This window comes from Scyliorhinus canicula, chromosome 2, assembly GCF_902713615.1.
Source record: "Scyliorhinus canicula chromosome 2, sScyCan1.1, whole genome shotgun sequence".
Taxonomy (NCBI): Eukaryota; Metazoa; Chordata; class Chondrichthyes; order Carcharhiniformes; family Scyliorhinidae; genus Scyliorhinus; species Scyliorhinus canicula.
The window spans coordinates 159985686-160009809 of NC_052147.1; the positions used below are offsets into that span (position 1 = coordinate 159985686).

The window sequence follows — 24124 nt, forward strand, 5'->3', positions numbered from 1 at the left end:
AGATAACATCCTTTCTCTTGGCAATCTCAATAAATAGGTAGACTGACTGAAAGGATTGTGATGATTATGATGAACTACAGCGGATCAAGAGGGCAGCTCACCGCTACCTTCTCAGAGAACATAGAACATACAGTGCAGAAGGAGGCCATTCCACCCATCAAGTCTGCACCGACCCACTTAAGCCCTCACTTCTACCCTATCCCCAGAACCCAATAACCCTCCTAACCTTTTTGGTCACTAAAGGCAATTTATCATGGGCAATCCACCTAACCTGCACATCTTTGGACTGTGGGAGGAAACCGGAGCACCCGGAGGAAACCCACGCAGACATGGGGAGAACGTGCAGACTCCGCACAGACAGTGACCCAGTGGGGAATCGAACCTGGGACCCTGGAGCTGTGAAGCCACAGTGCTATCCACTTGTGCTACCATGCTGCCCGAGGGCAATTAGGATTGGGCGATAAATACTGGCCGAGGCAGTGACAGCCACTTTCCATGAATGAATTTTAAAAAATAATTCTTTTGTTTCTCAGTGGTAACCATTACTTCCTGGCAAGATATAGTTGCTCGTCTCCTGGAGCAGCTCAGTGAAGAAATGTATTGAAATTATTATGCTGAAGTATAATGGAGGAATCTGATTCATGACTCCCATTTCTCAGTGCTTTGCAGTTGTGGCAATGGTAATAATAGAATCTCACTGTCGTTCAGGGATAGAAAATGGGTGCGTCAACAGATATTGCTCAAACTTCATAAAGATTGCCTCAACCTATTCAAAGAGGGCGCAGTGTGGAAAAATTAAATGTTGGAAGACTACTCGAGAAAATAAGTGATTTGCTGGCTGCATAATTCTACATGCATTTCTAGAGTCAGGTTCTCAGCACTGGCTTCAATGGGTGATTTGTAAATGTGAAATCAGAAGCTCCTTTATCTTCAGTTTGCATATTTGGAAGGTGCACGCTGAATATTAAATCGAGCCTATGTTACTGAAGAGTTTTATTTTCAACTTTATCAATAAAAACTTTGATGTTTTTCTGTTAACGCTGGTTTATATTCAACTATGTTCTGTTTTTTCTATAAATATGCTGGGGATGGCGTGATAATATTGTTATTTTAATTATTGTTCGAGGGAAATCTTTTTAAGGTCAAACCTTCCCTGTGCAGGAAACATGTCTGTTTTCTTTGTCACTTTGTTATCTTTATTTTTCTCCCATTCTTAAGACTTCAACCTGGCTGTTGGTTACAACCTATTTAACCATATTTTTTAGCTTTTCGAGGATTACTGTGATAATTAGTTTGTAAGATCTCTCTCCAAGGCTTCAAGCTGTGTGTAGTATACTTGGCTTCAAAGGATATGATTTTTAATCAAATTCGTTCAGCAACAATACTTGTTAGCTGGTCTGTATTTTCAAAATTAACTGCAATATGACTTTGAGAAAAAGCCTTGGACTTATTTTTCCTATTCAATCTTCTGGCATCCCTTGGTTTCACGTTCTATTTAATGCCGCATTTTATTTGAGTGTCTTCTTCAGAGTAATGGGTGAAATCAGTCAGCTGACATAAAAAGAACATGTATTTTAATCTTGGAAAGCCAGTTGGTGATAGATTGTACAAGAACTAATCTTTGCTCAGTCTTACAAGTATTTACTGAGTGAAACATTACACCTCCTAACCCAACCACATCACCATGCCTCTACATATGCTCAAATGAAACCACAATGAAGGCTCTCCACCTGAATATAATTAAGTACAATTGATATACAATTAACATGCATTAGTTTCCAGCATCAGGAATGAGATTTGAGTACTGCTTACTAACTGGGGCACTTCATCCTGCTTTGGGATTGGATTGGCCTCACAGGCAGTAAATGTAATGTCCTTCCTGTAAGAAATGGTGGACACAAAATGGTGCAACTTCTGACTGCTAAAATAATTGATTATAATTTCAGGTTTTAGGGCACAAAAATGGTCATGCTAGCAAATAATAATTAGTAACTGTGATAGCTGTTTAGCAACACGCCAGAGCGGTTACATACCTTTTACCCAAGGTGATTTAGAATCGCCTAATTTCACCACTGCTACCGAAACTGAACTAAGGCTGTATATAGTGAGCAGGAAAATTAGCTATTTTTGGTGCTGTGTTTGGCAATGTGGTGCAAAATTTACTAAGTAATCAATACTTCATCTAGAATGGTAATAGATAAGCCATTAGCTTGGGCTTTATGTAAAATATGCCCTGTTCTATTTTTGGATGGGAATTCTGTGTTCAGTAAGGATCCTCCTGTTAGTCCTTGTCTGTCTCTTATTTTGCTATTTCAATTTTTGTACCTCGACTGTTAATGAGCCTTTAAGATGGACTTCGCCTATAATTTTAAAAGAAGAACCTCCAGCAGGTTATGCTGTTTTGTTTGATATCAATGATGACACTTCTTGATGGACTTGGCTGGCGGCCAATAGACTTTCAGATTGCTGGCCTTATCGACAGATTGTGCTGATTGGTCAGGTTTTTCTTTGGAATCTTCCTTCCTCTGTGAGACTGTTTCCAGTTTTAGTTGTATTGAACTCAGACCTGAAGGAGGTGCTTGTGTGTTTTTCTCTCTCCCTGAAAGAGTAAACCTCTCTCAAACTCCCGGTTGAAGACTCTTTTTCTCCATGGTAAAGCTGGAGGACATTCCAGTGAGTCTGGAAACCAAGCAAGAGTAAAACCCAGGCTGAGAACTGGGTTTGAGGGGGAAATCCAGCAAGCCACCAGCTGAAAGCAGAGTAGTTTAAAAACTCTTTTAAAATCTTGTGTGGTTAACTCTGTTCTTATCTCAGAAAGGTTGGCAGTCATTCTAGTGGAGCTGGACACAAATAAGAATTACACAGGCCTGAGACTGTGAGGGAATCTTATAGCTGGAAGTTCTGACTGAATGCTACTGCCAGAAGATCTTAGTTAGCGATCTAACCTGTGGTTCCAATCACTCTATGTCCCGAGAGGACAGCCTGCCGGTGCAATGACTTCAACATCGGAAGCCAGGATACCCATCTTCCATTTCTTATTATTTTTACTCTTCCCCCTCCTTGTGGGTGTGTTTGTCTTGTGTGTGTTTGGGTATAGGGTGGGACAGTAAAACTGGGGGTTGGGGGGGGGGGGGGGGAAGAGATGAGCTCACTGTTATTCTATTTGAAGTATTGCATGTCTTCTCTTTGTTTTTGTTGTAAATCAACAGTTGTTATATTTCAATTACAAATCTGGTGGCTGCAAGTCATTGGGCCAAAGATCTCATAAACTTTATACACATAATAGGTTAATTTGCTTGTGTTGGGATTCCAGGGCCTGTGGGGCTGGAATTGACCTCGTACTCGCCCAGGATCCAGTAAACGTTCTGAAACCTTTGATTGAGAATGTGTAGCATCTGCATGAAAGTGCAGCTTTACAATGATGCTAATTTACACCAACTTTGATAGTTTGTTTCCTCATTTGTGATTTTGGTTTGAATATACAGGTCTTCGAATTTCTGATCCGCTTGCACTCCACCGAAGTAGCTTCTGATGAAGAGTTGTACCCTCAGATTAGAACACTGCTTCACTTTGACACTCGAGAATTCCTCAATGTATTGGCACTGGTGAGATGTTTTTATTTTTGCCTGTCTCAGTCATTATTTATTGCCCTCACGGGTAGTTCACTAGACAGACAAGTGTGCAAAAATTAAAATTGGATGGAATGTTACGACAGTCGCGGTAGGAATGGGGACAGAAAATATGTCGAGCGTTCAGAAGTCCATTGACATTGGCAGGACTAGAAAATCTCACCATCGGGACTGGAAATTCTCACCAGCGGGCGAGGCTGTGGAATTCTATACGAGGTGTCCTTAATTAAATTGAACTACTGATTTGTAGAGGTTTATAACAGATTAATTGATGTGAAGAAGATGAGCTGTTTACACTAATTTTATTCCCCCACAATTTTGTCCTCTCCTTCGATGTGTCATGGCTTATGTTGCTTATGGGTATTAGCAATTCACTATTATTTGGTAAGAGAAGCCTTTGTAAATTTATGAGCCTAGGCCCAAGGCCCAGGAGGATTTTTTAAAATCATGGACACTAATACAGCCAAACTCAATGTTGTGTGCACACTGGCGAGTAAACGTTGTGTGGCTGGACCTCCCCAGCACAGGACAGACATTCTCCACATGCTACTAAATAGTGATCGCCTTTTTTGATTTTAACTCTCTGTAGCCAGTTGCAATCAGACCAGTTGCAGTCCCTCAATTCCTCCCCAGCTAACTCATTACTGGATTCAACTTTTCTTGACTCGTTTTGCTCTGCATAGAGCCATTATTTTTATAATGTTTATTGCTATTTCTAGATTATATATTGTATGTATTGTTCAGTTGGTGAAAGTGGTTTCCAATCAGAGGAGCTCATTCAGATCAGTGTTAAAACACTTGTTCAATAAAAATGAGCTCCTGTTTTCCCTTCAGATTTCAGGGTTTGGTCTATGGGATTTCTAATAGAGAGGATTATTGTTTGGGGAGTAACCTGCAGTATTAGTGTTGTTCCAGCATTGAGGAAACTCTCGTTCACGTTCCAGTCTGGAAGCACAGAGATATCTAAGTTCCCCAAGAGAGAGCAATCACTGGTGTCTCTTGTCAACGTGTGATGAAAGGATTGAAAGGAGCCACTGGTTTTGTTTCCTGGCAGATTTGTCAGGCAGGCAGTTCCTGAAGGGTTGTCTGATGTGAGTTGAAGAAGCGAATTGCAAGAGTTTGTTTGTTGAGCCATCGTCGCATCCTCCTAGTTAAACTGAATAATACAGCTTTTGAGTATTACATTGAAACAGCATGGACAGGGCAGCATGGTAGCATAGTGGTTAGCACAATGACTTCACATGGCCAGGGTCCCAGATTCAATTCCCGGCTTGGGTCACTGTCTGTGCGGAGTTTGCACGTTCTCCCCGTTTCTGCGTGGGTTTCCTCTGGGAGCTCCGGCTTCCTCCCACAGTCCAAAGATGTGCAAGGGTAGGTGGATTGATTATGCTAAATTGCCCTGAGTGTCCAAAAAAGGTAAGCTAAAGTGGGGTTATGGGGATAGGGTGGAAGTGTGGGGATAGGGTGGAGGTGTGGGCTTAGGTAGGGTGCTTTTTCAAAGGGCCGGTGCAGACTCAATGGGTCGAATGGCCTCCTTCTGCACTGTAAATTATGTGATTCTGTGATTCTCTGTGACACACACATAAAGCAAATCAATCCCTAATCAAATTGCTAAATAATCTGAAATCAGTTGCCATTTGTTGAAGAACGTTCAAAGCTGCTCCCACTCTTTGTGTGTAGAAAGATTTTCTAGTTTCGCTCCTGAAAGGGCAAGATCTAGCTTTTTGATTAACGAGCGGAATTTTCCCAAAAATTGACAAGTGTAATTTTGGGCACGATAATTGGTGCACACCAGCTGTTCGGCACTATTTCAATGGTGATCATCTCGGACACTGTCATTTTTTTGGAGCCATAGCTTATTTGCAGTGATCATGAGATTGTGCGACTCGAATGTGTCAGCGAGGCTGGATCCTCCGAGATTGGGGTGACCACTTATCTCAGAATAGTGCTACAGAACCCCCTCCTTCTCGCTAGTAAAGACTTCCCCCCTCCAATCACTGATATCAGCCCCCCCCCCCCCCCTCCTCAAGTCACTTGCCATCCTGACTTGGAAATATATTACCGTCCCTTTACTGCTGTAGGGTCAAAATCCTGGAACTGCCACCCTAACAGCACAATGGGTACACACCACATGGACTGCAGGGGCTCAAGAAAACAGTTTCCGTCACCTTCCCAAGGGCAATTAGGGATGGATAACAAATGCTGACCTAGCCAACTGGAGCTCCGTGTACAGCTTTGGTCTCCTTATTTAAGAATGGATATAAATGAAACAGTAGCAGTTCAGAGAAGGTTGACTGACTAATATCTCTGCTGGGAGTGTTATCTTATGGGGAAAGGTTGGGCGGTTGGGCCCATTATCCGTTGAGGTTTAGAGGTGACCTTATTGCAACATGCTAGATCCTGAGGGGACTTGACAGAGTGAATGCTCAAAGGATGCTTCCCCTTTGGGAGAGACTAGAACGAGGGACAGTTTACAAATAAGGGGTCTCCCATTTTAGTTCCCCCCCCCGATGACAGTGAATATTTGGAACTCTTCCCCAGAGAGTACTGTATGCAGGGTCAATTTAAGGCAGAATATTTTTTGCAGTGCTTTGTAAGCAATAGTTTTGTACGTCTCAATTTCATTGTAATTCATTGTTTAGCTTTCTATGTTTACTTTTTGTTTAGAAATCCTTTCCCTTAATAGTTGCCAAGTACATAATTTTTATGCAAAGACTGGAGCATGAAGTTGTGTATAGCTTTTAAACAGAGACTGGAGATTAGTTTCACTTTGACTGCAGTCAGTGCTCCTCTGTTGACTAAATGCCAAACATCTTGCTAATTGTACCAGTGTAATTATGCCTAAGCACATATTGTTGTGTAGATGCTAATATGACAGAATGCTAATTTAGAAAAATAGAGTGAATTAAGATGTTACAAGGGACTGAAAATGTTTGAAACTTATTTTGTGCCCCATTGCTTTATTAAACATACAAGCATGAAATTATGCCACGTGCTTAATAGTATGCAAAAAGTGATTGATTGTTTCTTAATAAAAATTAAACCAACATAGCTATCAATCAACTTATAAATGTTGTCAAGAATCCAACCATATAATCCACTGACAGCTGGTGTCTGCATTGACAGCCACTGATGAGAATACAATCTGAATTGGCGGTGTAAGGTGCTTTGGGATGTCCTTTAGCTTGTGATAAAGTGTTACAAATTTTCAGTCTGTCTTGGATACTTTCTAAGATTCAGTGATGGCTGTTACTGCAGTAAGTATGCTGTACATCTTATGCATTTGGATGTTTGCAGCTGTGCTCTCCAGTATCCAACCGTATGACAGCATGACCTACAGATGTACTACAAGGCTCCCAATTATTTTTAGCTAAGTTCTTTAAGTCATTTTCACTGTTTGGCCAATATCAGCCGAACCTTGCCTTATCCACCTTTCCTGAATGTTTTTTGTATTGATTTCTCAGTTTGTGCCATGATCTGATGTACTTCCAAAGATACCCAGAAAAATCCTAAAATGAGATGAGGCCAGTGTGAAATGTGAAGCTGCTTTAGTTTTTAGATAGCCTGAAACATAGCCATGATTATGATGGTGTTCTCTTTTCCAGCAAGCTTTTCACTTGAATGATGTCACAAATTGAACCATCGGCTTATTTTATTCACCGTGTTATAAACCACAATTTTTTAACCTGGTAATGTTAACATTTGGATGCGTATTCAGGATTATTTCTAAATGTTAAGACTTTTTATTAAAGAAACAATTCTCTAAACTTTCAAAGTATGAAGCTGTTAAATTCAACAAAGTGTCATTTGTTGACGTACCGATTTGCATTTGATTCTGTTAAAGGCATGATAATGTGCTTCAAACGATCTGAATTGGATTGGCATCACAAGCAACTACATGTTACACATTTACAAATTAGCACAAATATGCATTTGGGATCTAATATTAAAAAATAAATTACTTAACCTGCAAATAAAAACACAGGAGGCTCAGATTGTTGGAAATAATGGCTATTCTTGAGGGGCCCCATAGTGATTTCACTTTGAAATCAAATATGCAAGTTATTCTGGGGCAGATCAACTGCTTTCCAATTTTATTTGAAAGCAGAGTGAAGTTGTTGCCATTTAACTTTCCCCCAAATATGGAAGCAATAATGGTTTGGTTCATTCGATTTGAAAAGCTGGAATAACCTATCTTTGCAATTTTATGGTTTTTGTTCTGTCAATTATAGAGCAGTGTTGGTAGCTGGGCATGTCCGCCACTCAGACAATTGACAACCAAGCTAAAAAAGATTAAGACATAAAGATAAACTCTTGAAGCAGAGTAATCAAAATGAAGGAAAGCTTACTTTTCTCTGATTTCTTCTGTCAAGAATCTTCACAAATTTAATGTGTGTCTGAATGCTAAATGAGGTTTCTTGTTTTATAAAGACATTTGAAGACTTCAGAAATGATAAACAAGCGGTGGAACATCAGCAGAGGATTGTGGACATCTTGCTCACGGTAAGATTTTGACAAAATTGCTGCACAGCTTCCTCAAAATTTGGTTATTTATTAATAAAATTATCTTAAACTTCATCACTCTGGAAATAGTGGACGGGAACAGGAATTGCTGCAAAATTATTTTACACAAAAAGCTTCAAATAAAGACGAAAGGTGATCCGGTGCCTCATAATAATAATCTTTATTGCCGCAAGTAGGCTTACACTGCAATGAAGTTACTGTGAAAATCTCCTCTTCGCCACATCAGTTTCCCTCTCTGTCAATCATAACCTTTAAACTGTCCTTTTTGCCTCTGACTAAAATTTCTAACATGTAAATAAGATATCTACTGCAGTAAGGATAAGCGTGTTCATATTTTTGCAATAAATGATTTTTGCCTCCTTGAATATTGTTTTCTTAAAATTTTATTTGAAGGTGTGATCCTCTCGCAAACACTTTGGTTTGCAGTTGATAACTTTTGCAGCCTTTTGCTGTGAGCATGCAATTCTCTGGATGTCGCAGTGTGAGCATGTCAAGACAGCAGAAGTCTTCTGTGCATCAGGATAATTAGTCATTACAGCACAAAAGGAGGAGGCTATTCAGACCATGATGTCCATGCCAGTTCTCTGTTAAGCAATCCAGTCCGTCTCATTCCCCTGCTGTTTACCTGTAATGCTTGAGGTTTATTTTCTTCACGTGTCCATCCAATTTCCTTTTGAAATGATTCATTGGCACATGACTTCTCGGTTCCGCAGCGTCACATTTAGGGGGTACCCCAATGATGCACTGGGGAATCCCTTTTGAAAGTTGCTACATAAGGGTTTACCTGCCAATTGGCCAAAAGCGCCAACTTCCTCTGGACAATTGCGCTGGACTGGGAATCATCCTCCACTAGCCATTGAAATCACTAACTTAGGATGGTTCTGCCAGTTTTACTCTGACAGTTCTCTGAAAGAGTTAGAGGGGAAAGAAAATATCTTCTCACTGCAGAGAGCTCTTTCCCCAGTGGACTGATCCCTCCTCTCCGTGACTCAGTTACTCCACTGCAGCCAGGGGCACTCTTTCCTGCTCCTGTCTTGTCAGCCTGACTCTGGAAGATTGCGTGAGACGGGAGCTTTGTAAATCCCAGTGTGCATAGGTCTGTTGAGTGTGACAATCCACTTTGAAGAAGTTAGGGGTTGTTATGTCAGCTTTACCCGCTCTCATAAGCAACATTTTCCAGCTCTTGCCACTTTCTGTGTAAAATCAAAAAGTTCTTCCTCACAACCACCTCTTCGCCAAAACCTTAAATTTGTGACGCCCAGTGCTTCTGGTATTCGGAATAACTTTTCTTTTTCTACCTTACCCAATTCTCATAACCTTGTACACTTCTCCCATCAATCTCTTTTATTGTAAGGCAACCCCACTCTCCAATCTAACTTTGCTGCTATCCTTCATGCTTGGTAAATCTCCTCTGCACCCTCTCCCTGGTACCTAAAAGTCTGTCACTCCTGTTTAATCCAGTCCAGATTGGCAGGATGCTCTCCCCAATAACTTCTGGATTCTCCTGCTTGAATTAAAGACACAGCTGCTTTCCTTAAAGTGACATGTCCATTAATCATCCGTGGTTCAACACAAGAACAGCAAAATCAAAGAAAGGGAAATACGGGAATATACAAGCAGGACCCTGTGCATAAGGTTTTAGTTTAGGCAGATACCATGGTCGGCGCAGGCTTGGAGGGCCGAAGGGCCTGTTCCTGTGCTGTATTGTTCTTTGTTCAAGCAATCTCACATCTTACTTAAAGGGCAGTCATCTGAACTGAACATGTATGCCCGAACCAGACATTTATAAAGGTTCAGTGGAACTTTCCAGCTTTTGTACTCAATACCTGTTTATCTTGCCCAACATCTCATTTTCTTTGCTAGCTTTTCGCTCAATCTGTTTCAGGCACTCTGGGTACAGTGTAATTTTTTTTTTGTCTGCCCAGCAACAAGTAAAAATCAGTCTAACGACAGAGGTAGCCAGCATTCAAAACACATAATGAGATGTGATTTTAAAAGTAACGAGATGCAGGTGTCTGGACAAATGGTATATAATTCCCAACATCTTCAGAAGCAGAGTGGCAGTTTACACCCAACAGTCAGAGAGGCAGGTTTTACATTTAACAGTCTGTGAGGTCAATCCAACAGCCAGGAGTCTCGGCTAGCATCTAATGTCTTCGAGCTGAGGTTGTGCATGAACCTGGGAGTTTCGGAGAGATTTAACAAGGACATTATAGACATAGGACAAAGTGAGTGTTCATGGTAGTGCAAAAGACGAAAGAAGGTGCTAATAATTGCATTAAGGCACGAAAGGCAGAATGTATTAATAGCAGAACAATGCTCCCTGAAAGCAAAACAAAAGAGAAAATTACAGACTGGCCTTGTTGGGGGAGGGGTTTGGGAATTTATTTTAAAGCAAATGATCCGAATGGAAGAGAGTGTTCATGGTCTGAAATTGTTGAACTCGATATTAAGACCAGAAGGCTGTAAAGTGCTTTTTCGAGTATTTTTGAAAACCTTTTCACTCTGAGCTAACACGTTCATGAAGAAATTATCGTGTACTGAAAAAAGATAGGTTTTCATTTTTTTCAAACTACTACTAGTTTGCTTTCTTAGCTCAACATAAAGATATCTGGCAAAACCTTTTACTGAGAACTCAAAAGACACCTGTCAAGTTAGATTAAAATCACAATAACAATGACTGGAGTTTCATTGTCATTGAGACTGAAGTTCTTTGGCAATATTTTGCGCTCAAATTAATTTTTGAGACTAGTTAACTGTATGCGAAGGTGCATATTACAGTTGTGATGCTACATTTCTCCCCTAATATTTAGAGGCTTTGTTTTAGCCTTTTTAACCCTCCAATCCTTTGTCTCTCTTTTCCTTTATATAAGATGTGTCACCACTAGAATGTTATTTTGTGAGAAGACTCAATTACAGTTGTGAGTTCTGCAGATGGTTCTTTTATTTGCTATTTCTTTCTGTTGTAAGTGGTTTATATTTTTGATTATTTCGTGCAGGTGATGGTGGAGAATTCAGACTTCACTCCATCACAGGTCGGGTGTCTCTTCACCTTTCTGGCACGACAGCTGGCAAAACCTGACAACACACTTTTTGTCAACAGGATGCTTTTTGATCAGGTAAGTTGTTCTGAGCATGTGTGAGATTCAGTATTGTTTGCAATGTCGGGCACTCCTGAACTCTTTACCTGGGTTATCTATCCTATCCAGAGTGCCAAAAAACCATAGGACCATAAGAGGTAGGCACAGAAGTAAACTATCTGGCCCATCGAGTCTACTCCGCCATTCAATGAGATCATGGCTGTTCTGATTATAATCCTGAACTCCCATTTCCCATCTTATCCTCATGATCCTTGATTCCCTTACTGATTAAAAATCTGTCTATCTCAGCCTTGAACATACTTAATGACCCAGCCTCTACAGCCCTCTGCGGTAAATAATTCCACAGATTCACTACCCTCTGAGAGAAGAAATTCCTCCTCCTCTCTCTTACGTGGGGGACCCCTTACTCTGAGATCATGCCCTCTGGTCGTGGACTTTCCCATAAGGGAAAACAACCTCTTAGCTTCTACCCTGTCAAACACCCTGAGATACCAATATGTATTTTCTGCAAGGTAGTCAACATTTGGGTCAGCTTGGTATTCTGTGTTGTCAAGGGGAAGTGTAAATGTGTAATATTCTGTGTCTCCCACTTTAGTTTCCATTGCTGAGCCCACAGCTTTGCAAGCCCGTTGTGGATGATTGGCATTGGGTAGGGGGGATTTGGCGCTGTGAAAGCAAAACATTACTCTCGACTTTATTTATTGAACCGAGGTGATGCTCTGTTCATGAAGATGAAAAGAAAGGTTTTAAAATAATTTTTTCAGCTATTCCATTGAGTGCAGGTTTTACCAGCTTCTAAAAATGCATGTTTTTGTGTCATTCAGGTTCTTGAATTTCTGTGCAGTCCTGATGATGAGTCTCGACATGCTGAGCGGCAGCAGGTAAAAATAGCGTTTATGTATGAGGATGTTTAATTGGATTTGAGTGCACGTGCAAGAACACAATGTTCTGATTTCTGACTCCTAATGTTGGTTCAAGATTTCCCAGAGATCCATTCAGTGGAGATATAGTCAGCTGTGAACTGACAACTCCAGCCATTCACTATAGGCACCAGAGCAGTTGTGCCAAATTCTGAAGTGGGTTCCCAAGGAAAACTTTATCTAATCTCAAAAAATAATTTTAAAATTCGGGAATGCTGAGGGAAATGTGAAATCAAGCAGAAGAAGGCTAAGAGGCGTGGGCTTAAGTTGGGTGCTCTTTCAAGGGCCGGTGTAGACTCGATGGGCCAAATGGCTTTCTTCTGCACTTTAAATTCTATGATTCTATGTTAATATTGATGCCATAATGCGAAAAGGGGTTACTCATAATGGCAGGAGGTTATCTGAGGAGGAGTGCATATGGCGTGATTGTAAAGTTGGAAGAGGTTGCAGATCCAGGAAGAGGATGCAGTTATGGAGGATTTGATCTTGAGGGTGAGACTTTTAAATCAGAGGCATGAGGGTGATAGTCAGTGTTGCTCACAAAGGATAGAACCGGTGGCTGCGCAGATAGGGTAAGGCCAACAGAATTTTTGATGAACTGAAGATTAGAGTACGGAAACATTGTGGTTACCTAGGAGAGCACTGGAGAAGTTAAAACTTGGGAGGTGAGAAAAGTATAGATGAGGGTTTCCACAATAGATGGGCTGAAGCGCAGATGGAATCAGTTCATGTTATGGTGGTGGAAGTAGGTGATCTATGTGAACGAGAGCATATAGAGTTGGAATCACAATTCAGGATGGAATAGTATGCTGACAATGCTAACAGTTTATGTAATCTAAGACAGTGGCTGAGGAGTGGGATGTGCTAAATATGATGACTTTGGTCCCCCAGTGTTGATTATAAAAAGTTGGGGTGGATGTCAGGAGGATGTTCCCTCCTGTGGGGGAGGCTGGAACAATGGGGCGCAGTTTGAGAATTTGAGGCCTCCCTTTTATGATATGATGAGAACTTTGTTTTTCTGAGGGATAGTCTGTGAAATTAACTCCCCAGAAAGCATTGGGGGTTGTGGTGAATAGAACTTACAGCACAGAATGAGGCCCATCGCATTGGCACTGGCTCCCAAAAGAGCTACCCAGCTAGTCCAATTCTCCAGTCTTATCTCCCTAGCCCTCTAAATTCATCACTTTGAAATATATATCTAGCTCTCTTTTGAAACCTCCTATGGAATCCACCTCTACCACTCTCCCAGGCAATGCATTCCAAATCCCAACAACTCTGAGTAAAGACGTTTCTCCTCATCTCACTCCTAGCTCTAAATTGTGACCCCTAGTCACTGACTTACCAATTAGTGGAAACATAATACCTTCTTGACCTTGTCAAAATTGATAATAATCCTGAAAACCTGAATAAGGTCACCACTTAATCTTCTCTGCTTCAAGGAGAACAGGCTCAGTTTCTCCAATCTTTCCTTGGATCTAAAACTCCTCATTCCTGCCATCAATCTACTAAATAAAAGCAACTTACGGTGGATGCTGAAATCTGAAACAGAAACAGAGAATACTGGGCAATCTCAGCAGGCTCGTGGACGCTCAGTTTGGGTTCCGCCAGGGGCACTCAGCTCCTAATCTCATTACAGCCTTGGTTTAAACCATTGCAGGAGTTCCTCGGTAGTGTTCTAGGCCCAACCATCTTCAGCTTCTTCATCAATGACCTGCCTTCCATCATAAGGTCAGAAGTGGGGATGTTTGCAGATGACTGCACAATGTTCAGTACCATTCGCAACTCCTCAGATAATGAAGCAGTCCATGTCCAAATGTAGCAAGACCTGGACAATATCCAGGCTTGGCCTGACAAGTGGCAAGTTACATTTGCACCACACAAGTGTCAGGCAATGACCATCTTCTACAAGAGAGCATCTATCTATTGCCCCTTGACATTGAGTAGCATTACCATCGCTGATTTCCCCACAATTAACATCCTGAGGGTTACCATTGATCACAAACTGAACTGGAGTAGCCACATTAATACTGAGGCCACCAGGACAGGTCAAAGGCCAGGAATCCTACTGCATGTAATGCACCTCCTGACTCCCCGAAGCCTGTCAACCATTTACAAGGCACAAGTCAGAAGTGTAATGGAATACTCTCCATTTGCCTGGATGAATGCAGCTCCACCAACACTCGAGAAGCTCAACACCATCCACCGACGAACAGTAGCAGCCTTATGTACCATCTACAAGATGCACTGCAGTAACTCACCAAGTTTCCATAGACAGCACCTTTCAAACCCACAACTACTACCATCTAGAAGGGCAAGAGCAGCAGATACCTGGGAACCCCCCTATCTGGATGTTCCCTCCAAGTCACTCACTACCCTAACTTAGAAATATATCGGTGTTCCTTCGCTGTCGCTGCGACAAAATCTTGGAACTCCCTCCCTAACAGCATGGTGGGTATACCTACACTTGAAGGACTGCAGCAGTTCAAGAAGGCAACTCGCCACCACCTGAAGGGCAACTAGGATGGGCAATAAATGCTGGCCTAACCAGCGATGCCCACATCCCATAAATGAATTAAATAATAGGTCTGACAGCATCTGTGGAGAGAAAAGGGATGTAATGTTTTGAATCTGGATGACTCTCGTTCTAGTAAATTTTCCCTGTACTCTGTTCAGGACTTTACATCCTTCCTTAAATTCGGTACCCAGAACTGAATCCAATACTCCAAATGTGGTCTGACCAATGATTAGTAGAGGTGCAGCATCACTTCCTTGCTTTTATACCCTATGCCTTTATTTATAAACCAAAAGCCTTTTGAACAACTGTTTTAACTTGCCTGGCCACCTTCAGAGAATTATGAGGTCCCTCTGCTCCTATACTCCCCGCAAAGTTGTACCATTGCTTATATTGTTTCCCCATTTTTCTTCTTCCAAAATGCGTTTTCCCATATTTTGCTGCATTGAAGTTCATCTGCCAGCTGTCTGCACATTTGGTCGACTTGTCAATGCCCCTCTGAAGTCACTCAGCGTCATCCTCATAATTCACTATTCTCACTAGCTTAGTATGATCTGCAAAGGAGACTTTCCCCTCAACACCCAAATCATTTATATAAATGAGAAAAAGCAAGGACCCCAACACTGATCCCTGGGGAACACCACTTTCAACTCCTCTCCAATCTGAGAAATGCTCATCTATACATACCCTCTATTTCCTATCTCTTCGCCAATTTCTAATCTATGCTTCCAAGGACCCATCAATTCAAAACATTTTTAATTTGCTAACCAACCTGCCATGTGGAACCATATCAAATGCTTTCTGAAAGTCCAAATATAAACATCCATAACACTACCTTCATCCACTACCTGTGTCACCTCGTCAAATAACTCAATTAAAATTGCCAGATGTGACCTGCCCTTGACCAAGTCATGTTGACTCTGGTCTTAACTTATTTTTCTCTAAATGTATATTTATCTCATCCCAGGGTATGGCCTCCATCAGTTTCCCCACTATTGATGTCAAGCTGACAGGTCCGTAGTTCCCTGCGTTATCCGTTGCCACTTTCTTAAACAACGGCGACAAGGTGAAAATAGAATAGATAAGTCCCCGGGGCCAGATGGGATTTATCCTAGGATTCTCTGGGAAGCCAGGGAAGAGATTGCTGAGCCTTTGGCTTTGATTTTTAGGTCATCATTGGCTACAGGAATAGTGCCAGAGGACTGGAGGATAGCAAATGTGGTCCCTTTGTTCAAGAAGGGGAGTAGAGATAACCCCGGTAACTATAGGCCGGTGAGCCTAACGTCTGTGGTGGGTAAGGTCTTGGAGAGGATTATAAAAGATACGATTTATAATCATCTAGATAGGAATAATATGATTAGGGATAGTCAGCATGGTTTTGTGAAGGGTAGGCCATGCCTCACAAACCTTACCGAGTTCTTTGAGAAGGTGACTGAACAGGTAGACGAGGGTAGAGCAGTTGATGTGGTGTATATGGATTTCAGTAAAGCGTTTGATAAGGTTCCCCACGGTCGGCTATTGCAGAAAATACGGAGGCTGGGGATTGAGGGTGATTTAGAGATGTGGATCAGAAATTGGCTAGTTGAAAGAAGACAGAGAGTGGTAGTTGATGGGAAATGTTCAGAATGGAGTTCAGTTACGAGTGGCGTACCACAAGGATCTGTTCTGGGGCCGTTGCTGTTTGTCATTTTTATAAATGACCTAGAGGAGGGCGCAGAAGGATGGGTGAGTAAATTTGCAGACGACACTAAAGTCGGTGGAGTTGTAGACAGTGCGGAAGGATGTTGCAGGTTACAGAGGGACATAGATAAGCTGCAGACCTGGGCTGAGAGGTGGCAAATGGAGTTTAATGTGGAGAAGTGTGAGGTGATTCACTTTGGAAAGAATAACAGGAATGCGGAATATTTGGCTAATGGTAAAATTCTTGGTAGTGTGGATGAGCAGAGGGATCTCGGTGTCCATGTACATAGATCCCTGAAAGTTGCCACCCAGGTTGATAGGGTTGTGAAGAAGGCCTATGGTGTGTTGGCCTTTATTGGTAGAGGGATTGAGTTCCGGAGCCATGAGGTCATGTTGCAGTTGAACAAAACTCTAGTACGGCCGCATTTGGAGTATTGCGTACAGTTCTGGTCGCCTCATTATAGGAAGGACGTGGAAGCTTTGGAACGGGTGCAGAGGAGATTTACCAGGATGCTGCCTGGTATGGAGGGAAAATCTTATGAGGAAAGGCTGATGGACTTGAGGTTGTTTTCGTTAGAGAGAAGAAGGTTAAGAGGTGACTTAATAGAGGCATACAAAATGATCAGAGGGTTAGATAGGGTGGACAGCGAGAGCCTTCTCCCGCGGATGGAGGTGGCTAGCACGAGGGGACATAGCCTTAAATTGAGGGGTAATAGATATAGGACAGAGGTCAGAGGTGGGTTTTTTACGCAAAGATTGGTGAGGCCGTGGAATGCCCTACCTGCAACAGTAGTGAACTCGCCAACATTGAGGGCATTTAAAAATTTATTGGATAAGCATATGGATGATAAGGGCATAGTGTAGGTTAGATGGCCTTTAGTTTTTTTTTCCATGTCGGTGCAACATCGAGGGCCGAAGGGCCTGTACTGCGCTGTATCGTTCTATGTTCTATGTTCTATATGTAATCATTCAGTTGCCTGGGACTAATCCTGTGTTCAGAGAGGCCTGGAAAATTTCTGTCAACGGCTCTGCAATTTGCTCCCTTACCTCGCTGAGCAATCTAGGATTCATCCCATCCGGTCCTAGCGACTTCGCTACCTGGAATTTAGCACCTCTTTTATCTCTCACTATATTGTTTAGTTGCGCAACACCCACATTTTCAACTGGGCCATTGTCACCATCTTCTAATTTGGTAAAGACAGAATCACAGTACTCATTTAGTACCACTGCCATAACCCTCTGCTTCAGTGATGAGTTTATCCTGCTTGTCCCTAATGGCCCCCACTCTATCCTTCACTATATTTCACTATCCTTCAGTATATTTGAAGAACATTTTACTATTTGTTACCACAACCTGCCATTCTTTCCTCAAGCTTCCTCTTTGCCTTCTTTAATTCAGCCTTAGCCTATCTCCTGTATTTGAATGTAGGAATTTCAGATGTATTATATCATATGTATTTTGTGCAGTGATGGGTTAAGAGCCGAAGTTAGTGTGTGTATGACTGCTGGTGATAGTGTTTTAAAATCCCTGGTTTACAAGGCCAGCAGACACTTTGGCTACAAGGAATAAGTGAAGTATCGTAACAATTGGGCTAATGGAATTTTGTTTATCTAAAGAAGGTTTCCTGGGAAGTAGATAATTGGAGACATTACGTTTAGCTTTAGCAAGATAATATAGTTAATGGGAAGAGGCAAGGCCTGAAGCAGTCAGGTGTTGAGTTTTAGCGTTCAGTTTTTGATCTGACTGTGAACAGACCAGCAATTTCTCTCAAAGCAGTTTAGTTAAAAAGATTTTACCTGTGAGTTTCTGAAAAGGCTGGCAGGCTAAACAGTAGTTTGACACAGGCACGGATCTGCAAGCTGGTTCCTGAAGGATCTCTCTCTCAAAGCAGTTTATCCAAGACATCTCAAGTATTCCTGGGTTGGCTAACTGTATTTAAAAGTGGATTTTGCTTGAGTGGAGATAAAAGGTATCAGTTAGGAGTTAGAGTTCAATTGTCATTGTTATGCATTGTTTAACTGGTATTATAATACATTTTCTTTAAAACGTTAAAGTTTGTTTAATATCTTTATACCAAAGGCCTTATTTTCGGAAAGTGTACACGATCATTACTGACTTTGTATGGGCGGGGAATGCGCTGAGGGTGTGGAGGGCCCTGCTACAGAGGCAGAGACAGCAGGGTGTTGCCGAACGTCCTTCATTATGATTGGGTGGCGAATGTGGACAAGGTGCGGCCGTGGTGGGAAGGCGAAGGTGTAGAGTGGGTTACGATGGAGGAGGAATTTTGTAAGGGGTCTAGTTTGAGGGCTATGGTAACGACAGTTTTGTCAATATATCCGAGTAGGTATTCAGGGAGCCCAGTGGTGCAGTCCATGGTGAAGATATGGAATCAGCTGAGGAGGCATTGTAGGGTGGAAGGGATGTTGGTGCTAACGCCGTTGTGTGAGAATTATGGGTTTGAGCCGGGGGGTGGATAGATCGTGTATACAGGATATGGAGGGAAGTGGGGCTGGTCAAAGTGAGAGACCTGTATTTGGAGGAAGGGTTCGCCAGTCTGGAGGCGCTAGGGTAGAGGGTAGATCTGCCGAGGGGGAGTGAGTTTAGGTTTCTGGAGGTTAGGGACTTGCGCGAAAGGTCTGGAGGGGGTTCTTTAGGTTGCTGGGATACATCCTGCTGGAGCGACTGTTGCTTCCGGATGAGATGTGGAGATGCCGGCGTTGGACTGGGATGAGCACAGTAAGAAGTCTTACAACACCAGGTTAAAGTCCAACAGGTTTGTTTCAAACACTAGCTTACGGAGCACTGCTCCTTCTGAGGAGTGTTTATTTCCCCTTCTGAAAAAGGGGAAAAATCTGTACAGACTGTATAGTTAATTGTTGGGAAGTATGTTTCTCGGACTGTTTATTTGCTGTCACTTGTTTTGATACATTTTTGTAAAAAAATACATTAAAAAATAAATAAATAAAGTTTGTTTTGATATACCCCTACTTGTGCCTGGAATCACTCCTGGAGTGAAGTATCTTTCTTCACAGTCTTTCAAATTAAATAAAATATTGGAGTTTCTGTCCGGCATTCGAGCAACTGTTGGGATCTGTCTGGGATCGTAATAGGGCTGGAGCGTTGAATTTTAGGAAAGTTGGAGTTGAGACCACAATCGGATCAGCTATGATTTATCGAATGGCAGATCAGGTGCAAAGGGCTGAGCAGCCTACTCCTGCTCCCAAGTCCGATATTTCTATGCAAGATTGAAAGAATGACGAGCAGTCTGACAACAATAAGACAATGGATGGTTAAAATGGTGGTGGAGTTGGGTGCCATCATTGTACATGTAGCTCCATATCTTTGGATAAAGTTGATAAAAGAGGCAGGATGCAGATGAAGGAGAGGAGGGGGCCATGGGTACCTCATTGGAAAGCTCCAGATTTAAACACTTAAAGTATGGCAGTGCAGCTTTGAAGAGTGCTGAACATTCAGTATAGAACCTTTTATTGAAAATGTGCAGAGCCAGAGACAGCAGGTGATCAATAGAGGAACATATGAATGTGTCAGAGATATAACCTGCTGTTATTACTTATTTCCCTAATAAAAGCTTTTCTATTTTTGTTCCTTTGTAGGTCCTTCTGGAGTTGCTTCAAGCTGGGGGAATTGTACAGTTTGATGAGAACAGACTGATCACAATGGCTGAAAAAGCTGCATTGTGAGTTATGGTTTCAACTGAATTATAGTCCTATTTCTTAAGTAAGAAAAGTTTAAACATTTATTTTTTGGCTGTGATTGGTATTTTCACTGCTAATGGGTTTGATATTTTTACCCATTGGAGAGTCAAAAAATCATTTGCATATGAAGTAACTACATTGTCAGTTCCTTAGAAGTCTTTTTAAAATGTGCCTTAGGTTCTGTAATGAGGCACATGCTTATTGTATAAACAGGACATCTCCCCAGAGAATGTAGCTTTTTTTTGATCTGTGATAAAAGCTACCATTACTCATTCTCGCCTGCAACACTTCTGAATCTTTTCGACTTCCAAACTCGATTGCAATGTCTGTTACATCCCCTTCAGAACAATGTAAATTAGAAGATAAATGTTTCAATTTAATTTGTGACTGTAATACCACATTCCAACAAAATACAGTTTGTTTCGTACCCAGCTGACATAGTCACCATACTTTCCCACTTTGTTTCTCCACATCTTGTATGCCCTGTAAGTAACAAGTCAACGATGAAGTAAAGCTGCAGTTCTGGTGCTTGCTACATTTACAGCATCACAGCTAATGTTGTTTAAAATGGGTGTAGTTAGAGGCCAGTTAGCCTCATCTTTGTGCTGGGAAAATTATTGGAAATAAATTTCAGGGGCAGAATAAATCTTTATTTAAAAACACCCTGATGAATCAGGAACAGCACCGATTTGTTCAGGGAATGTCATTTTGAATAACACGATTGCATTTTTTGAGGCGGTACCAAGAAGGTTTGGTGAGGGTCGTGCATTTGTTGTGATCTGTATGGATTTTAGCAAGGCTTTTGATAAGGTCTCGTATGATAGACTGGTGACAAAGGCAAATAGGATCCAAGGCAAAACAGCAATTTGGATCCAAAATTGGCTCAGAAACTGGAAGCAAAGGGTTATGTGACTGGAACGTTATTTCTGGTGAGATTCCACAGGGCTCAGTACTGAGTCCTTGCTTTTTGTGGCTTAAATCAATGATTGAAACTTGAATCTGGGGGATATGATCAATAAGTTTTCAATTAAGTGATACAAAAATTGCCTTGCGGTTGATGGCGCATTCTCCCATCACATCACAGATGAGTGCTCAGCAGCAAGGAGACTTACTGTGCACCATCTAGGTTAATGTTGTTTCATATGTTGATTATGAAGAAGAAAGCTGCATACTGTGGGAAAATATCAATGGACCAGTTAGATGAACAAAGTTATGGTATCTGGAATTTAATCCAGAGGTGTATGAAGTAATGGATTTGTGGAAGGCTAACAAGATGAGAGAATATGCAATATGTATTTGAGTACTGAGCAGTGCAGAGGAACAGAGGGAGCCTTGAGTGCCTGTCCACAAATCCCTAAAGGTGGATGGACAAGCGGATAATGCAGCCAAGAAGGCATATGGAATACTTACCTTTATTTGAATGTGTGACTTTTGAAAATGCAATTTTGAAATCATTCGCGTGGAAGCCGAGGTTCGGTCAGACAAGCTGGCTGTCGGTATAGAAATCATCTGAGAGGAGTTTGGGGAGAAATTCACAGACATTGACTGGGTTCAAAGAGGACCCATAGATGTCTTACCATAGTCATCTTGTGTAATCCATGTTAATCTTACAATCTGTGTATATTTATTAAATTAAAGGGGGATTACTGGAGCATTGTATGATAATCCAATTTTTTTCACGTTTAATTTTATTTTCCTTGCTGTTAAAACTAATTAATGATCCTGTGACTCTGATCCTCTAATTTTCATTTAAAAGAAGTAAATGTTATGGTGTTTTGAACCAGGGTTCCATTGTGGGATCTTCATTGAATTTACAGTGCAGAAGGAGGCCATTCGGCCCATTGATTCTGCACCGGCCCCTGGAAAGATAATCTCACCTAAGACCATACCTCCACCCTATCCCCGTAACCCTACCTAACCTTTTTTGGGCACTAAGGGAAATTTAGCATGGCCAATCCACCTTACCTGCACATCTTTGGACTGTGGGAGGAAACCGGAGCACCCGGAGGAAACCCACGCACACACGGGGAGAACGTGCAAACAGTTCACAGACAGTAAACCTAAATCGGGAATTGAACCTGGGATCCTGGAGCTGTGAAGCAACAGTGCACTTCTGTGCTACCGTGCCATTTCCCGTCCCACTACACCGAATGGGATCATAACTAGTGGAAAAAAATAGACCGGTCGAGTTGAAGTGGATTGAAAGGTCCTGTTCACCTAAGTTGAATAGTCTATAACCTGGGAGCAGAGATATATGGTGAGAGGTAGGAGGTTTATTGAGGTTTTGTGCAGAAATTCTTCCACCCAGAGGGTGATGGGGATCTGGAACTCGCTGCAGGAATAGATGACAGAGTCGGAAACGCTCTTTCATATTTAAAATGTTCTTGGATATGCATTTGTAACTGCTGTTGCCTACGAGGTTTGGCTCCTTGGCTACTTGTCAGCAGGCAGGAACATTAAAAAGCCAGACTGTAAATCTTTATGATTTCTGTGCTTTGTCTTGGGCTGGCCCAACTCTCAGTTGGCGCTCTTTCCCTTTTCCTGATCTGATTTCTTTATCACTTTCCCAGGATCTAAACACGTGTTTGTGCTGAGTAACTGTTTTAAATAAAATGCAATTTCACTTTAGAGATAGAGTGGCATGGTGGCACAGTGGTTAGCACTCTTGCCTCACAACATCAGGAACCCAGATTTGATTCTGACCTTGGGTGACTGTGACTTTTCCCCGTGCCTGCGTGGGTTTCCTCCAAGTGCTCCGGTTTCCTCCCACAGTCAAAAGATGTGCAGCTTAGATGGATTGTATTGTTGGTTTCCAAAGGCGATGTGGGGTTACAGTGATAGGGTGGGGTATTGGGCCTGTGTAGGGTGCTCTTTCATAGGGTCTGTGCAGACTCGATGGGCCAAATGCTCTCCTACTGCACTGTAGAGATTCTATGGTTCTTATTGTTTTCAAAACTGAGCAAGATTAGAAGTACAAAATGTGGCAAGTATTTGGATTAAATTGTATAATTCCTTCTCAGTCAATTCTTTTATGTTGGGCTGGTTTAGCTCACTCGGCTAAATTGCTGGCTTTTAAAGCAGACCAAGCAGGTCAGTAGCACGGTTCGATTCCCGTACCAGCCTCCCCGGACAGGAGCCGGAATGTGGCGACTAGGGGCTTTTCACAGTAACTTCATTGAAGCCTACATGTGACAATAAGCGATTTTCATTTCATTTTGTTTATCCCCGTCAGTTTGTGTTTTTGCAATCCATTATATTAAGAGAAGAGCTTTTGTGTATATGGCATCTTCGTGACCTCAGGACATTAATTTGCACACAGTAAGATTCCACAAAGAGCAATGTGATAATGACCAGGTAATTGGCCTTCGTAATGCTGGTTGAAGGATAAATATTAGCCAGGATACCAGCGTGAGCTCCACTGCTATTCCTTAAATAGTGCCATGGTCCTTTTACATCCAGCTGAGAGAGACTTTGGAGTCTTAATTTAACACCTGATCAGAAAGAGAACCCTTCCAGCAGTGCAGATGTCCCTTAGTATTACACTGCAGTGTTGGCCTAGATTTTCATGCTCATGTCCTAGAGCGGGTCTTGAACCCAAGAGCATCTGACCTGAAGACGAGAGTGATACCCACTGAGCCATGGCTGACCCAAAGATGAGAGTGCTCCCCGCTGAGCCATGGCTGACCCAAAGATGAGAGTGCTCCCCGCTGAGCCATGGCTGACCCAAAGATGAGAGTGCTCCCCGCTGAGCCATGGCTGACCCAAAGATGAGAGTGCTCCCCGCTGAGCCATGGCTGACCCAAAGATGAGAGTTATACACACTGAGCCATGGCTGACCCAAAGATGAAAGTGATACCTGCTGAGCCATGGCTGACCCAACAGTGAGAGTGATACCGTCTGAGCCATCGCTGACCCAAAGACGAGGATGCTACCCTCTGAGCCATCGCTGACACTTGAAATATCCAATTTCTCAGCTTTTCGATGAAGGCCCTGACTTCTCAACATTGTCCTGCCTGAGGTCTGGTGACCCTCAGGTTAAAT

The 24124-nt window shown here is 42.1% G+C and overlaps 1 protein-coding gene across 1 annotated transcript in view; it reads left to right on the forward strand.

The window, feature by feature from the left end:
* The window catches only part of vps8 (VPS8 subunit of CORVET complex), a 787508-nt gene that overhangs the window by 220958 nt on the left and 542426 nt on the right, over window positions 1-24124 (forward strand). Inside the window, 5 exon segments of the mRNA XM_038788252.1 lie at window positions 3486-3605; window positions 8061-8132; window positions 11153-11272; window positions 12079-12135; window positions 19982-20064. Coding sequence (XP_038644180.1) covers window positions 3486-3605; window positions 8061-8132; window positions 11153-11272; window positions 12079-12135; window positions 19982-20064 — 452 coding nt within the window.